Raw genomic sequence first — 17,330 nt, 5'->3', positions numbered from 1 at the left:
CTTGTGGAAAAATGACAATAAGTAAATAAATGCTTAATTTAGTATTTGTTGTGATTTGCCTGTAGAACATGCATAAAATGTCTTGTCATGTCTTACTTAAAATATGAAAAACACAAGGATTTTCTACTTGAAATGAGCAACAGCAAAATAAAAGTGACTTAACACTTATTCACACATAATCTTAATAAAGACTGTAATTTCTTCCAGTACATGTAGTCGATGTTTTTGCAGTGTTTTACCAGTTACATATATATTTTAATTTATTATTTTTTACAAACATCAAGAGCAGTCATTCACAGTTTGACAGTTTGACTGCTTGAACACAGTAATATCCACGTAATGATCTATGAAGACGTGTTTTCTGGGTAATAATTTGACAAAAAAAAAGATAGTAACATGTAACAAATCAAGTTGAAATCACCTTCCACCTTTTCTTATACATCTTAATATTTTACATCTTAAGGTTTGGCAAAGTCTTGAAAAATGTCTTTATAAAAATGACGCTTTTACTGCAACATTCAAAAAAGAAAAGGAAATCCACGTCGACTGGAATCATATGAGCCCAAACGTCGAGGGCGCCGGTGTCGTTTTTAAAGTGCAGTTGGTCAAGGAATTATAGTTTTATTCTGGTTTTCATCCAGATGGGACGCCGCCGTCACTCAAAGGCCGGCGAGGACATGTCCAGAGTCCACTCTCTTCCACTAAAGTCTTTTCAGTTCAAGAATCCGTCCGGCGCCGAGGAATCGCTTTGTTTAGTCGAAGGTGGGAACTTTTGTGTGGTTCTTTATTTCTTCAAAAGTGATCAGTTTTACGAGAGTTTTCTGGTGTGGATCAGCACTAGCTTAATTTGGGCCGGCCAATAAAAGCGGCTAATGTTGGGCCAGTGAGTTGTCTGAATTTGGAATTGCCATCGTTGCAACTTAATTTCATTTTAATTGAGATTCAGATGTCTAATTGTCAGTGATGAGCTAGGTTTGTTTTTTTATCGTCTATTTTTTGTGTCCAATGGGAGTTATTAAAAATATATCTGAAAATTAAATTAAATCTAGGTCAATCAAGACGAGAAAATTCAGGGAAATTCCTGTTTCTGCCACGTCGTCTTGGGTAGAAAAAAGAGTGATTGACTCATAGTAATCATTAAGTATTTCTCTTGTGATCAATAAAGTTAGTCCTAAGTCTATATCTAGTTCTAATGGCAAAATGTCAATATCAAAGTGTGAAAAAAGCGATATCCTTCCATAAAACACATTGAATCAGTACGAACTCTAAATCATCCCAAAAATGACTCGACTGTAGCTTAATATTGCAACTTCTAAACAGTTGATTCAAAAACTAAAGATATCAGCATTAAGTAACTGTATAGCATTTATCCTGAACCCTTTACCACTGAAATGAGAGTAAAGTCACTATGCAGAAGGCACCCGCCACCAAAGATCACCATGTGTTTGGAGTTTGGAGGGAAAAACAGACCGAACCAGCGGCCTCGCTCACGGCCCCAAGAACACAGGAAAAACTCGCATTACAAATAACCCTCTCCTCACACGTGAAGCGCGCAAACACCGCCACCAGAGGCCAGTGCTGGTCGAAACGTTCCTCTTTCTCTCGGGCCTACACCATGTTCATCGCGTCTTCTGTGAGAAAGGAGTGGATGTCGATGAAGGAGGGCCGCAGTTTGCAGTCCCGGTTCCAGCAGCTGAGCATGAGTTCGTACAGGCCCTGGGGACACACCGCCGGCCGCGTCAGATACACCTGCCAAAGGACAAAGGACACGGGGGTCACACACGGGGTCACGCCACACCACAACAGTCCAGAACAAGTGACGGCCCGCGGACCAGATAGGGCCCGCCAAACGAGCTGATCCGGCCCACAGCCCATCAAACAGCTATTAAATTATATATATGTTGTCCTGGTCCTGGTTTCATTCTGTATTAGACCTGGTTTCATTCAGCTTTAGTCCTGGTTTAGACTTAGTTTATCCTGCTGATAGTGTCCATCTCAAAATAGTAAAAGTGGGACCAGATGGGCGTGTCTTGGGACGGTTTAGGCTGTTATATAGAATACTGCTACAAAACCGTATAATTTTCAATGTTCATCACATAAAACACACAGAGAGTTTGGAATAGCAATAGTGACGCAAAAAATGAGGAACCTCGTGGATTTCTGCAGAATCAATGAGCGAAGCACTGAAAGGTATTCATCTGAGGCAAAGTTTGATTTTGTTGTAAATGATGATGACCAATGAACTCCTCTGTTTCCTAAATAAACTAATCTGACTGGACGGTTCTGTTTGAGTGCGACAGTCGAAGAGGTGACCAGACTCACTCTTCATATTCTGATCCCGGGCCAGAATGATTCTTCTGATTCAAAATACACGTATTCCGTCTTGTTTTGTGTGAGTGCGCGCGCGCGTGCGTGTGCGTGCGTGCCTGCGCGTGCGTGTACTGCACCTGTCGGCCCTGGTCTCTGAAGAACTCCCCGGCGTTGTCGATCACTTGCTCGTCCGTCAGGTTGGAGTACGGCTGCTCCTGACAAACGCTCAGCATCTCCCACAGAGTCACTCCGAACGCCCACACGTCGCTCGCCGTGGTGAACTTACCCTGAAATGCACCAGGAAACACTCCATGACAACCAGGAAGTGGATCTTTGCTATTTTGTACTGTCTAATCATCTTAAAAGGTTGACAAATCTTCCAAAATTCCCAAAAGATTTTCAAATTAAAGTTCCTGTAAAGTGGAGTTACAATTAATCGTTTCAATCCACAATATTTTTAATGTGTTGAGGGATAAAAATGACCAAATGAAGTCATAAAAACCTGTCGTAGGCACTTTACCACTTTCACGCCCGGGCTAAACAACAACACAGAGGATTCACTAACACAGTTCTTCTACTAAAGCGTGGTTCCTGCTCACGCACCATCAGGATGCACTCCCACGCCATCCAGCGAATGGGCAGCACCGCTCGGCCCTGGATCCTGTAGTAGTCCCCCGCGTACAGGTTCCTGCTCATGCCAAAGTCGGCGATCTTGATCTGCCGCTCGCCGCCGCAGTCCGCCCCGTCCTCGCCCCGGTCGCCGCCCACCAGGCAGTTCCTCGTGGCCAAGTCCCGGTGCACGAAGTTCAGCGACGCCAGGAACTTCATCCCCGATGCGATCTGACTGGCCATGGCGATCAGAGCCGGGTAACTGTCAATCAAACGCACAAACATGAGAGCAAAGTGTGTCTGAATATCACGAGCAGAAAGAGAACTAAACCAGGTCTGAAGGGAACTAAACCAGGTCTGAAGGGAACTAAACCAGGTATGAAGGGAACTAAACCAGGTCTGAAGGGAACTAAACCAGGTCTGTAAGAGAACTAAACCAGGTCTGAAGGGAACTAAACCAGGTCTGAAGGGAACTAAACCAGGTATGAAGGGAACTAAACCAGGTCTGAAGGGAACTAAACCAGGTATGAAGGGAACTAAACCAGGTCTGTAAGAGAACTAAACCAGGTCTGAAGGGAACTAAACCAGGTCTGTAAGAGAACTAAACCAGGTCTGTAAGAGAACTAAACCAGGTCTGAAGGGAACTAAACCAGGTCTGTAAGAGAACTAAACCAGGTCTAAAGGGAACTAAACCAAGTCTGTAAGAGAACTAAACCAGGTCTGAAAGAACTAAACCAGGTCTGTAAGAGAACTAAACCAGGTCTGAAGGGAACTAAACCAGGTCTGTAAGAGAACTAAACCAGGTCTAAAGGGAACTAAACCAAGTCTGTAAGAGAACTAAACCAGGTCTGAAAGAACTAAACCAGGTCTGTAAGAGAACTAAACCAGGTCTGAAGGGAACTAAACCAGGTCTGTAAGAGAACTAAACCAGGTCTGAAGGGAACTAAACCAGGTCTGTAAGAGAACTAAACCAGGTCTGAAGGGAACAAAACCAGGTCTGTAAGAGAACTAAACTAGGTCTGTAAAAGAACTAAACCAGGTCTGAAGGGAACTAAACCAGGTCTGAAGGGAACTAAACCAGGTCTGAAGGGAACTAAACCAGGTCTGTAAGAGAACTAAACCAGGTCTGAAGGGAACTAAACCAGGTCTGTAAGAGAACTAAACCAGGTCTGAAGGGAACTAAACCAGGTCTGTAAGAGAACTAAACCAGGTCTGTAAGAGAACTAAACCAGGTCTGTAAGAGAACTAAACCAGGTCTGAAGGGAACTAAACCAGGTCTGAAGGGAACTAAACCAGGTCTGTAAGAGAACTAAACCAGGTCTGAAGGGAACTAAACCAGGTCTGAAGGGAACTAAACCAGGTCTGAAGGGAACTAAACCAGGTCTGAAGGGAACTAAACCAGGTCTGAAGGGAACTAAACCAGGTCTGTAAGAGATCTAAACCAGGTCTGTAAGAGAACTAAACCAGGTCTGTAAGAGAACTAAACCAGGTCTGTAAGAGAACTAAACCAGGTCTGAAGGGAACTAAACCAGGTCTGTAAGAGAACTAAACCAGGTCTGAAGGGAACTAAACCAGGTCTGAAGGGAACTAAACCAGGTCTGTAAGAGAACTAAACCAGGTCTGAAGGGAACTAAACCAGGTCTGTAAGAGAACTAAACCAGGTCTGAAGGGAACTAAACCAGGTCTGAAGGGAACTAAACCAGGTCTGAAGGGAACTAAACCAGGTCTGTAAGAGATCTAAACCAGGTCTGTAAGAGAACTAAACCAGGTCTGTAAGAGAACTAAACCAGGTCTGAAGGGAACTAAACCAGGTCTGTAAGAGAACTAAACCAGGTCTGTAAGAGAACTAAACCAGGTCTGAAGGGAACTAAACCAGGTCTGAAGGGAACTAAACCAGGTCTGAAGGGAACTAAACCAGGTCAATATAGAATATTATACTATATACTATACTATATTACTGTATTAGTTCAAACAAAGAGTAACACACAAAACAAATAGAATAAACAGACAAAATCAAATTTCTGCAGATGAACATCTATGAATCTTACATTTGGAGATATAATAATAATATAATACAAATAAATGTCATCACATAAACATCTTACACACAAAGAAAAAAGCTTATTACAATGTTTTCATGTAAAAATAGACATAAATATGCCTGAAAAAGGATCAGAGCCAGGTTTCAATGTATTTAACGAGATCTTACTGAAAAGCTGCATAAATGATTGTAAAGTTTGGTGAGTGTAGGTGCTACTTTAAGGGAGAAAAATGTCTTTGAAGTTACAATATCCCAAATCTACAGACGCAAGTGGAACTGGAAATAAATAAAATAAATATAGTACTGTAGACGGAGGTTGCAATCGGACGTACCTGATGGTGGGCGAGTTGTGCGACGGTCCAGACTTGTCCAGCAGGACTCGCTGGGACAGATACTGGTTTAAGTCTCCGCTCTCCATGTATTCTGTGACCATACACAAGGGGTCACTGCTGACACACACTCCCAACAGACGGATGATGTTTGGGTCCTTCAACCGGGACAGGATCTTCACCTCCTTCAGGAAGTCGTTTCTGAGACGCAAAACAAAAGTATAGCCCACATTTACAAGCAGCTCTGTCCATTTTGTGCAATTTACTTATCGAAACAAACAGGACTTGCAATTTGAACCAGGGGTGTCAAAAATATCTAAATATCAATATATATTAGTCTTTCTATCCATCCTATCCTTTACAAATCTGCACAATATTTGAACACAGATGAAACAGATGTGAAATAAAACGTTTTTTAACCTTTTACCTGGCATTTTTGGAAGCATCCGGGCGTAGTATTTTCACAGCGACCAGAAGAGGGCGCCCTTTTCTTACGTTGAAGGGAAACTCCAAGATGGGAAGGTCCTGGGGGTTCTCAATTTCACACAGATGCACCTATTCCACCACAAAACACAAGCTTTGTTTAGAGTTAGACCCACAAGGCCAAATCTGTATCACACCAGTGCATTTTATTTCAATCTCAGTGATTATTTCCCCCACATTATTATTCCACCATTTGTTTTATGCAAATTATGAGTTGAGAATGCCACCGTTTTATATATTCAGGCAAATATCAGTCTATTAGTAATGTAGTTTGTATGTGACAAAGCTCTAATGATTGTCGTTCAAACTGACACTAAATCGATAACTAGATTCTCATTTACATACTTATTACCTACTTTTTATTCCTTTATGAGCTTTAAACCTCGTTAGAACAGACTTGTATTTGTAATTATGTTTAAGTAATCCAGTAATGCCCTGCATTTGAGGCTGGACTGGTCTTAAAATCTCTGTTTCAACCTTCCCCCTATGCCGAATTCTTCCCTTTACTTGTGTTTATTCAAAACAATTGATAGAAATGAAGGAAAAATCTTCAATTTACAGATATAAATGTGAAACTTCTTGTTTACTGACATAAATGTAAGAAAAAAACGTACATTTAGTCGACGTGGCAGACACAGACTTATTTGAACTGGCCCCGTTGTTGAATATGGAGGACTATTTGAGTGTAATAGTGTTATTTTCCTGATCTGAACGCACCTCTCCAAATTGCCCCTCTCCCAGCTTCTCCTTGAAGACGAGGCAGTGTCGGGGCAGCTCTGGCAGCGACGCCGCGTCTGCCCCGGGGCTGGACGAGCTCAGGGCGGGAACGGCGTACGTGTTGTTCCCGCTGACGCCCTGAAGGCTCACGATGTCGGCCTCGGCGTAATGCGGGACACTCGGGGGCAGCGGAGGGGACACGGGCGGGGACAGGGCGGGGTACGGCGGGGCACCCGGGTACGGAGGGGGCTCCTCACGGCAGAGGGAAAAGCCCTTCTCCAGCTCCAGGTCCAGGGCACAGGCTGCGAGACGAGACGAGGAGTAAGAACATCTGCACTTTTGTCAAGAAACCGCCATTTAATCTTTAATTATTAATCGTTTTTATTATTGTTTATTGAAATCATTGTCCACTACTTTAGGAATCAAAATCACACACCAAATATGTAAAATGTGTGTTTTTATAACTATGATATACTCTTTTCAGAAAAAATCTCATATTCAATGACCACTAATCGATTAATCAAAAGAATAATTATTATATTAATCGATTACCAAAATAATGGTGAGTGACCCTAAAATACAATATAAAGTATAGGGCTGCAACTAACGATTATTTAAGTGATTGACTAGTCATATATTATTTTATATTAGTTGACTGGTCACACAATTCTTTATATTTTACATTTTACTTTTTTTTTTAACCAAATAAAGGTTGAAATATGGCGACTGAAGTTTTTAATAAAGTGCATAATTGATGAAAATCAGAAATTGCTCATTATTTTTAGCAACAACTTGAAACAATGATTCACCTAATCGAGACTAATCGTCTACAAAAATAATCATAGTCATATTTTGAAGATTGTAATTATTAACTGGACTATAAGCCAAATAAACTGCTTTTCATCAATAATACACTTTCTTCATAACTATTCTATCTAGAAGCCTTCAGTCACCACATCTCAAACTTTATTAGGTTAAAAATGTATTTTAAACACTTAATATACAACAGAAATAATCATGTGACACGTTGACTGCTAAATGTCTTTGTTATAAAAAGGTATTTTCTTATGTTTTAGAGTCTGTGTAGTTCAGATTGCAATTATGATTCTCAAAATGCAGTTATTATTATTTTTACAGCTGACTTGTCACGATTATTCAGGTTTATCAGTGCAGCTCTGTAATTTAAAACATTAAGGACGAGCATTATGGAAACAAATATATCCCCATTTCCTCTGAACCTTCCAGATTCACTTGGTTCACTGTGATTGGTTAAAGGGGAACTAAAATCAGACTGATATCACTGTTCTGTCTTGCATTTCATACTCATTTCAAGATCGTTTTAATTCTTTCAACTGCAAAGCGTTAGTAAGTTGTCCAATACTTAAATACTTCATCCTCCTTAGACAAAGCCCCCGTTGTGTCTGTGATCCCACTTCAATAAAAGATAACGCGGCTTTTAGATGCGACTTTAAAATGAGGCAAACAGTTAAATTGGGTCAGACGCTAAAATAATAAACAGCTCTTCATTTATTGATGCTTCTTTACTTGAAGAGACGAAACCAGTCCGAGTCCTAGTTAAAATATCATGTAAATTTGAACTTTATTCCCTCAAATCGTATGCTGCGTTCAAACGAAACATTTTATAAAACATCTTTGATTACAGTATGATTCAGTGACACGTTATAGAACATGTTATGTAAGTGATGCACGTGAGCAGGCGTCAGTGACATGCAGAACAAGTGGTTACCGTGCGCTTAAAGGAGACATATTATGCAAATGCAACTTTAATGAGCTGTGTGTAACTCCGCCCACAGTTCCGTATTTAATTAAAGTGCCTCTAAAATGCAGTTAAGAGAAATATATTTAGAATTTTGCTAAAAAATATATATATTTAGAAAATTTGTCACAGAATAGCATATTTTGTTGGTTTATAATTTCACTTCCTGTTTGTGGTTGATGACATCGCACTAGGAAATTACCCAGCAACCACTGGGCCAAAACTCATCTAATGTCACATTTTTCTATATGAGAGCCACTTTATTTTTATGTTTCGAGAGTCAAATAAGTTGTATCTTTGTGTAAATTATGCATAAATTTATGACTGGAATGAGTGTCCATAGTGTGATGTCACTTCCTGTCATTTTCTACAGATTTTTCAACGTTTTCTCCACAAATACCCGCTCGATTGGTGTCAAACTATAAGTTATATGTACAACAGGTATAAATACTCTAAATAAAGTCATACACACTTTCTTGTGACGCTCAATTCAGATATTTATTTCCAATTCAGACTTTTTTGTTGGATGGGAGAAGATGTTCACACTGCAAATAAAACGTGACTCAAATCAGTTTTGGTGTGTGAACGCAACAGCGCTGAAGTGTTTTTAATGTGGAGAAGAGAAGCGGGACAGAACCAGGAGTCGTGCGGTAAAGAGGAAGCACCATGTAGTCAGCTTATAGTCATCTTTCTCCTGTGTATTTAATAGGCAAAAGTTGATATTTCATCTTTGTCAAGCTTTACAAAACAATGTCAGTGTAACATTTCACTTACTGCTGTTGTCTGGCAGCGTTTGAAGGTCTCATGTGTTTAATTCCTGTCTTTTCCTATTTCAAAAGAGGTGCTTCCTGTTGTATTTCAGCGCAGTCAGATTAATGTGACCTGTGTGTTCAGACCGCGGCCACTTCGCAAAGGATCATGTTCAAATCAGATTTAGTAGCACATATGAAAGTGTCCAGGGACGCACTCGAAAAAAAATCATGGAAAAACTCAGATCCTGCTCACAATCGGGCCAAACAATCAGATTTGACTTGCAGTGTGAACGTAGCCATTGACTACAAAGACCTGCACCATTGATCAGATTCATAAAGTCATTTAAACGTGTGTTTTGGTTATAATTATTGTTCAAAACCATCTGACAGACACGTATTTATGGACTGATATTTTCACGCAGGTTTAATCTAACACTGATCTCAGGTTAAGTATAAAATAGGACTGGATAACTCAACTTTTTTAGCCTGAGATGGAAACTATTAATCATTTAAACCAAGGTAACTAAGGCTAACGTTTTAACTGTAATGGTTTATTTCAGTGTTATATTTCTGTTGTGTTGTTTCCAGTTCTAGACCTGTCGCTGTTGTTTTTCAGACTCTTGCAACGCATTGTGAACGATCACTTTTCCAGGTGCATTGTGGGAGATTTTGAGCGCTCTACTTTTTCACCTGCTGGACGTTCAGGCAGCACTAAAACTGGCCCTAAATAGCGCCCCATGTGGAGAGGAGTGGACATTCGGCCTCAGAGTGCTTCATGTAGGACTGGAAAATGTTAAATGAAAATCTGCTACTATGAAGAGGCGGAGCTTATCAGTCATGCAGATTTGAGCAGGAAGTCAATGGTCCTGTTTGTATTAATAATAATATATATGTATAATATTATTGTGGTTTACAATGAACAACGTGTCAAATCCTGATCTATGCATGTTGTAGTTCATTACAAAAGCATAATATGTCTTCTTTAACTGACTTTTTTGAACATTTAAAAGGTGTTGGATCCAGTTTTTTTCATGTACCAAAGTAAAATTAGTTTCCCCCCAGTGCAGATGTATTATAAAAGCATCTCTTGTCAAAATGAGACAACGGTGTGCTGTCTGCTACTAATTCTAGAGCGTTTAATGCTCTACAGGAAGTGCTCTGTTCATGCTAATGTTTATTAGCTTTACGGTGACTGTAAACTCTGCTCTGTCCTCTGAAAGCTGGGAAAAGAACTTATAAACTCATCACAGTGAACAATTAGGATGCTCAGAATGTAGTAGGTAAGTGAACAATCTGGTCCCCTTCAGACAGAGTAAAATGAACTAGCTCTTTTCTTTTCACGTTTTTAAGACGGTGAAACTCAAAGTACAGCACCTTTAATACTATCATAATGTGTGTGTTTGTGTGTTACACTTAATTTACAAATGTTTTAGCCTCATTTTGACAACAGAGTACCAATCAGAAGCCTTTTCTCTGGGCAAACATCCCGTTACCTGAGCTGAACTACATTAGCATGAATAAATCAGCATAATATGGGACAGTCAGGTGTGTGAGAGAGCCCCTCGGGCCCATCCACCGCGCGGGCCTCGTCTCTTACCCTGGGCCGGGGACACATTCAGGCTCTTTTCCGGGGCCCGAGATGTGCTGGGGCCCACTCCGGGTCTGGAGCCTTTCCTGTGTTCTGACAGGAGCAGGTGATAGGCGGGGTTGTTTAGCAGCAAGGCTAAGACGGGACGGGCCGCACACACAAGCACATAAGCACACAACGGGGAGGGGAACAAGCAACACAAATTATCCCAAACAGCATGACACAAAAACAGACAAAACAAAAGTATGGATACAGTCGGCAATGCGTCGTAGTGAGGGGCGTGGTCTGTTTTTTGTTTAGATGCTTTCGGGCAAATTGTGTGTATTTTAAGCACAATTTAAGACAGATGTTGTTGTAGGGGGGGAATGAACAACAATATTGCAGAAATATCACTATATCTCCTTGTTTTGTAGATATTTATGTCAATTTTTTAGCTATTTTGAATCATTTTAATAATAGACAACATATTCTAAATAAAAATTTTGCATATCACCAAAAGGACAATTGAAATATTACCGTATTTTCCAGACTATAAGTTGTACCAGCCAAAAAATGCATATTAGAGAAGAAAAAAACATATATAAGTTGCTCTGGAGTATGAAATGCGGTTGCAGTGTGAAAATAACATATAATATCACATATAAGTCACTCCGGAGTATAAGTATATAAGTATAAAACTATGAAAAAAGGTGCGCCTTATAGTCCGGAAAATACGGTACACATTTTTCAATTTATTTATCAATATATAACGGCCAAAATCAGCGTTTGCTCTTGTCGTTGTTGAACAGTTTGAACAGCTTTTCTACATTGGAATGAACGGACGGCCTCCTTCACAGAGGTGCGCTCGTGGGCGTTCCCTTGGATGCCGACTGTATCCATGTAACATTAGCAGGATCGGTTAGCGTGTCCTTTAAAACGGGGATAAGGAGGAAGGGAACAGGCACAAAAACAGCAGGCAAAATGAACACGGCTCAGGCTGATTGCAAATGAGTTGGGATGAAGTAATGGGTCTGTTACTGGTGTTACAAACTCACTCAGGGCTAGTAAACATGGCATGCTGCCCCCTGTGGTGTAATGTACGTGAGGAATGCATTTTCACTCCTCTTTCTCCCTCTGCTGTTCTTTACAGTCTGGAACAATGGCTCCTTTGTTTCGTAATCTGATGTAAATTCACTTTATACTGCAGGATCATTGCTGTTATTCTGGTTGTAGTTAAAGGTTACAATCCAAAACCACTGAGTAGTTTTGATAAGAGCTCTTGTTTCAGAGCGCTTTGATTGGACTATGTGCCAGTGGAGTAAGAAAATGCACTAAATAAGGGTGCACTGACACTTATGACAACGAAATCTGAAACAAAACTGGGATTAGACCAAAACTAAACCAGAACAGGACCAAACCTGGACTGGACTGCGTGAGTGCACCCTAAATTAACCCTAATGCCAGATATTTGTTGCTTAAAATAGTAGAAGACAATGTATATTAAAATGGAAGCAAAATGTCAAACAATCAAGACCTACAAACTAAATAATGACTTATGGTGACATTATTCAAAAGCATGGCACTTTTCCTCTGGTACACAAGAAGTAAGAACTTACAACTGTACATATTTTATTGACTAATTCTTGTGTGTGTTTGTTTCAGTTTTAATTGTATATTTAATTTTGTCAACTTTTATCTAAATCGTTTTAATTAAAGGACACATATTATGCAACGTTGTTGAGCTTTAAAGAGTGTTATAATATCGTTTCTCATCAAAAACATACCTGGAGTTGTATTTGGCTTTTCATTTATGCAGTTTACAAGGTCATCTTCCTCTGAGCCTCAAAAAACACTTGTTCTGAGCGTTATTACAACTGCTTGCATTAGCATGTTGGGGGAAAGCTAGTTTTTATTTCCCCGTGGTAATTCCCTCTGCTGCCAGTAGATGGCGTGCTAACACCAACTCCAAAATTAAAGAACATCTGACTGATAGAAAGTCATGGTGTTTTCAATAGATGGATTATTTTCAGTTTTAAAACACGAGATGCCAAAGTAAATGTACTCAAGAGTATGTAAAGCGCAGTAACAATCCAAACAATGCACAACATGTGTCCTTTAAGTTTTAAGAGCTACAGAATGTGACAAACATTTACACTTGTCTGTATCTGGACAGTGCTCTTGAATCCCGTAGCCTCTCGCACCCCTGACACTCACCCGTGCTGTCCCTGCTCTGGTCCCGGGTCCGCAGCAGGGCACTGGGCTCCTGGTACTCGCCCTCGCCTTCTCGCTCGTGCTCGCGGTCGTCGGGGAACGTGTGGATGCGCTGGTACCGACTGGAGTAGCTGTGGGTGTTGTTAATGACGACGTGCTCAGAGGGAACGGAGAGATGCACGCGCAGCTCGTCACTCGACAGACTGTTCTGCGCCTGCGAAAAGACACGTTATATTTAAAGGTGCTCTGTGGGACTTTTCTGGTGGAAGTGTTATTGCTTTGCCTGAAATGTTCAACAGCGTTAAACTGATATGAGCAGCTTTGACACCCCCACTGTGGCCGTACACAGGACAGGTTTGTATCCACTGTGTCTTTATTGCAATCATTTTAACTTATGGGCTTGTACCTCTTGGTAAACAGTGTAAAAAGAATAAAGGGATAAATGATTGAACATATTGCTTGAGCAGATAGATCCACATAAGGTCCACATGCGTTGTAAATCACCAGACAGGGCCAAAAAGAAATGGTTGCATAACACTGGGGCTCACCTTGCCAAGGAGCTTTTTCCAGTACTGCCTCCAGAGAATGACGGCGATGACGGCCAATAGCAGCAGGATGATCCCCACCAAGCAGCCAATCAGAATCGCTGTGTTACTGCTGTCGTCTTTGGCAACGGGAAGCCCCGCCTTTGGGGACACTGCGGCCAATTCTGCTCCTAAAAGATAAGACAAAGTGAAATGTAAAACAGTTCAGAGAGTTTTGAGTGAGAGTCCAGTGTGAGAGACGTTACTGACGTTACTGAAGGCTTTGGGCTGTGTCTAAAGAGCACAAACAGGAAAGATGGTGTGAAATGGGGATGAGAGAGAAGGGAGGACATGCAGTAAACTGTCGGAGTCGGGATTTAAACTCACGGCAACTTTCTATCACATTCTAAAGTTGTTTGTGAGCAGTGCTGGCAGCAGCTCGCTACAAAGTAAGAGGTTCCTGTTACAGAAATACATTTTTAGTAATACTCTGCTTTTGTTCTGTATTTAGATTATAGTTATTAGGCTTCTTAATAACTTTTGGCTCCTTTTTCAAAAATGAACATTACTGATGTCACCTTATACCAGCTGAGCTCTGAAACAAACTTGTTCAATGAGGTTCATTTGGTCTTCTGATGATTCATTTAAAAGGTCATTCTTTCTGACCAGACTTTTGTTTGAGGCGAAGGGGCCTTTTTACTCTCCCACACCTGGGATACTGTCCAGAAGAAGATTTACACAAAACGTGTGTACATCAGCTGACAACATCAGCCTCAAGTGACACTCTGAAGACGACTGAGAGCGAAACTGTCAAACGACACAAAAGTCTGAAAAAAGATCCTTGTAGAAACACCACTGGTTTTAGAGGACTGTGCTTGTTAAATAACAGCAAGTTTAATTAGCTGCTTGTAATTTATAATAATCAACATTCACTTTTGTTGAAATAAAGTAATCAGAGTAGTTTACATTTAGAAGAAGTATTCAGTTGTCATAGTAATGTGATTAGTTTTACAAAGTGAACAGTATTGTTCCTTTGTCTCTCTACGGTGTTTGGAACACTTTCTTGTTCTTATCTCTGCTTAATGTTCTTATCCTCTTTTTATCTTTATTTTATTCCAATAAAGTATTTAGTCAGGTTAAGGTGAAGGGTTCATGAAGACCTTATTGCCAAACTACTCGTTTTAAGGTTTTCACTGTCCTAACATGACATAGATGGATTTAATAAGGCAACAAAGTGATATTGTGATGGTAACAAAAGTTCTCTCTGTTGAGTTTCTTATGTTTTTTTTATTATGGAAAAACGTGCATTAAACTCTACGACTAAAGTTCTCCACTTCCCATGCATTCAGTTTGAATGCATGTATGATTGTACCACAAGACAAACAATGATCATGCGTAACATTCTTTGTCGTTTCACACAAAGTTGGTCCTGAACGGGCACAAAGCTGTCCAACCGTAAAAGGACAAAGTACATGCCACAAAAGCCTTTACAGCCTCTTCCAGAAACCTGTTTTTGTTTAGTGTCGTTCAGTGGCCTCACAACATGCAGCTTGTAAGACGACGGGAGCCCGTTATGGCAACAAAACACTGCACAAAAGTGAATATCTATGAGTAAATGGCTTGAACTCAGAGCATTTTTATGTTTGAGGACTTTAGATTGACACAGTTTGTAGGATTCAATATTTTAACTTGTTTTATTACATTTTTTAATGTATTTGTTTTCCTTTCAAAGTGATCCATGGAGTAAGATTATGTTTGTCTGATCTAGTTCTAGTTTACAGAGCAGTAAATAATAGCATGGCAATAAATGTAAAGTGTAATTATGGCAATTACATACTAATAACTAAACAGGACCCATCTGTCATCGCGCCATTTTATAGAAATTATTAACCCTCTCCTATATTTAGTTGGTATTCTAATATACAAACAAGGCTGCAAAAGCCCTTTTCCTTGTTAACATGCTACTTTCATCTTGTTATCATATAATGAACGTGCTATAGTGGAAGAGGTACAGATACGGAAGTAAAAAAGTATTTCTCACAGATTTAGACGCTCACTTGCATGTTTTTATCTGTTTTTAAGTGCAATTAAAACAAAACAAAACATGCTTTTATTTTAGTCTATTTTTTGGCCAAAAGGTTACGTACTGGGGCTTTAAAGCTGGAGTACCTGATTTTCACACAGCAAAACCAGAAGTAACTTTTTTAATCTGTGTAACTCTCACAAACCTTTTGACACATGCACTCACTTTCAGGCTTGTGCACGGCTTTAAAACAGCAAAGTAAAACTGGGGTGGGCCACCCAAGCGCAGCCAACCAGAGCACTGCTTTTAGCTCTTACTTTTGTCTTGACGAGCCATAAAATACTTTATTGTTAGATGCAGACACAAAGCCCACAAAGCTTTTACATAATACTCTTTGGCCATTTACCCAAAGAAAAGTCAGATACTCCAGCTTTAAGTAAAGTACACATTCATTTAAATGTACAGTACTTTTACTTTTGTACTTTATTGTTTTCCACCATCAACATTTTCCTTTTTCTTTCCAGTTGGACTAAACAAATGGAACAAAATGAACAAAAAGAATCCAAAACTGCTAAAAACATGATAAATACTCTGCGATCAAGACCTTAAACCCATAGATGCATTTTTGCAGTGTCTTGTGCTCTACAGCTCTGTTAGTGCTTTTCCTAAACCTCTATATCTTTGTGCCCAGGGGATAAAAACAGTGCCAAAGTCTGTTCCTCAGACTCTTGTTCCTCATGCTCGCTGTGGGGCCCCGGGAGACGGCTTTAGGCTTTTGGAGGAGGGCCAGAGGAGCGGATGAAGCTCGCTCTCTTCCCGTGGCCCGTCCCGAAGTCTCACCTGACAGGGTCCAGTTACCGGGGGGCTCCATGGTGAAGGTGGAGGGGCTGGTGGAGTTGGGGGGGTCTATGGAGTGGAGGATGGACAAAGGAGCAGAGAAGATGAACACAAAGCAATGACAAATAAAGAAAAAAGCAGAGATGAAATGGAGAGAGATGTTTGAAGAGCGATTTCTGGCGTGTTTATACGAAGAGTCACCTTTGAGACTGTGGAATCATTGTATCATAAACCCCTGGAGAGCGAAAAATAACACACAAACAAACAATGGGTTTTGGCAAAAATACAACAAACTGATCTTACTTTTCAGTTTCACTTTAAAAATATTGTAATCTTTCTTTTTGTTGTGTTTTGCTTTTGCGTTCAAGTAATCTTGAGACAGCGCCCACTGTGCGCTGTCTGCACGGATAATTAAGTGTTTTATCTTTCACAAAGTAAGAGCCAAAAGTAGTGCTATGATCATATGGGAAAAATAATAATCGCAATTGTGTAAATCGTATTTGAAATCATGATTATTTTAAGAATGATTTGCTCAGCGCGCAGTAGAACTACTCAATAACTCCATGTTTTGTAATCGATTGGAGCAGTAATCATAATTGTAATGCACCAAAGGGTTTGTGAGCGTTAAGAACTGGTCAGACAGACACACTTTGTCCTTTCGCATTTTGAGGTTCTGCAGCTTTAAAGTCCATAAACCTTCATTCTTCATTTAGGCTTAGACATTGTAAGTAATGTTTACTTCAGTCTAAACCCTTTCGGCCGTGAGTCTGTCGTGTACTTCCTTGTCGTACTGTAAATGACTGAATAAACTTCACCTTCTATATTCCGGAATACAAACAATCTTCTCAAAGCTTACTAATGGATACCAGCTATTGTTTTAAGCCACATTTAACCAGCTTCATTCCAGTTCATGCCCCTTCTACTGGCAATAATACCGTTTTGTCTACTAGAAATGAAAAAACAAAGCACATTTATTCAATTTTAAGTGAGTAAATATGTGAAATACCAAGACTGAGGTGTCCACGGGGATTTGAGGACAATGTATAAAACCTCTTAGATCTTGAAGACGTACAGCTGGAGCTAAATCTGTTTCATTTTGACCAATAAAGAGCAGGAGATTGCAGTCGTTTGCTAAGTTATGCTCCGCGAT

The 17,330-nt window shown here is 40.2% G+C and overlaps 1 protein-coding gene across 4 annotated transcripts in view; it reads right to left on the bottom strand.

Moving 5' to 3' along the window:
- Positions 1-9: 9 nt before the first annotated feature.
- The window catches only part of ddr1 (discoidin domain receptor tyrosine kinase 1), a 78,507-nt gene continuing 61,186 nt past the window's right edge, over positions 10-17,330 (bottom strand). The window contains exons 11-20 of one of the 4 annotated variants that reach the window (XM_072460068.1): positions 16,184-16,249; positions 13,345-13,511; positions 12,800-13,010; positions 10,616-10,741; positions 6,490-6,791; positions 5,717-5,844; positions 5,293-5,490; positions 2,914-3,181; positions 2,448-2,597; positions 14-1,749 (exon numbers count right to left, since the gene is read on the bottom strand). In XM_072460068.1, coding sequence (XP_072316169.1) covers positions 1,609-1,749; positions 2,448-2,597; positions 2,914-3,181; positions 5,293-5,490; positions 5,717-5,844; positions 6,490-6,791; positions 10,616-10,741; positions 12,800-13,010; positions 13,345-13,511; positions 16,184-16,249 — 1,757 coding nt within the window. In that variant the 3' untranslated portion in view covers positions 14-1,608. Of the gene's footprint in view, positions 1,750-2,447; positions 2,598-2,913; positions 3,182-5,292; positions 5,491-5,716; positions 5,845-6,489; positions 6,792-10,615; positions 10,742-12,799; positions 13,011-13,344; positions 13,512-16,183; positions 16,250-17,330 lie in introns of all 4 variants that reach the window. The other 3 variants (XM_072460070.1, XM_072460071.1, XM_072460069.1) reach the window with 3 other exon arrangements.

The sequence above is a fragment of the Eucyclogobius newberryi genome, unplaced genomic scaffold, assembly GCF_026437365.1.
Source record: "Eucyclogobius newberryi isolate DKJ021-1_F unplaced genomic scaffold, fEucNew1.0.hap1 SCAF_3, whole genome shotgun sequence".
NCBI lineage: Eukaryota > Metazoa > Chordata > Actinopteri > Gobiiformes > Gobiidae > Eucyclogobius > Eucyclogobius newberryi.
This window is presented reverse-complemented; position numbering and strand designations above follow the sequence as displayed.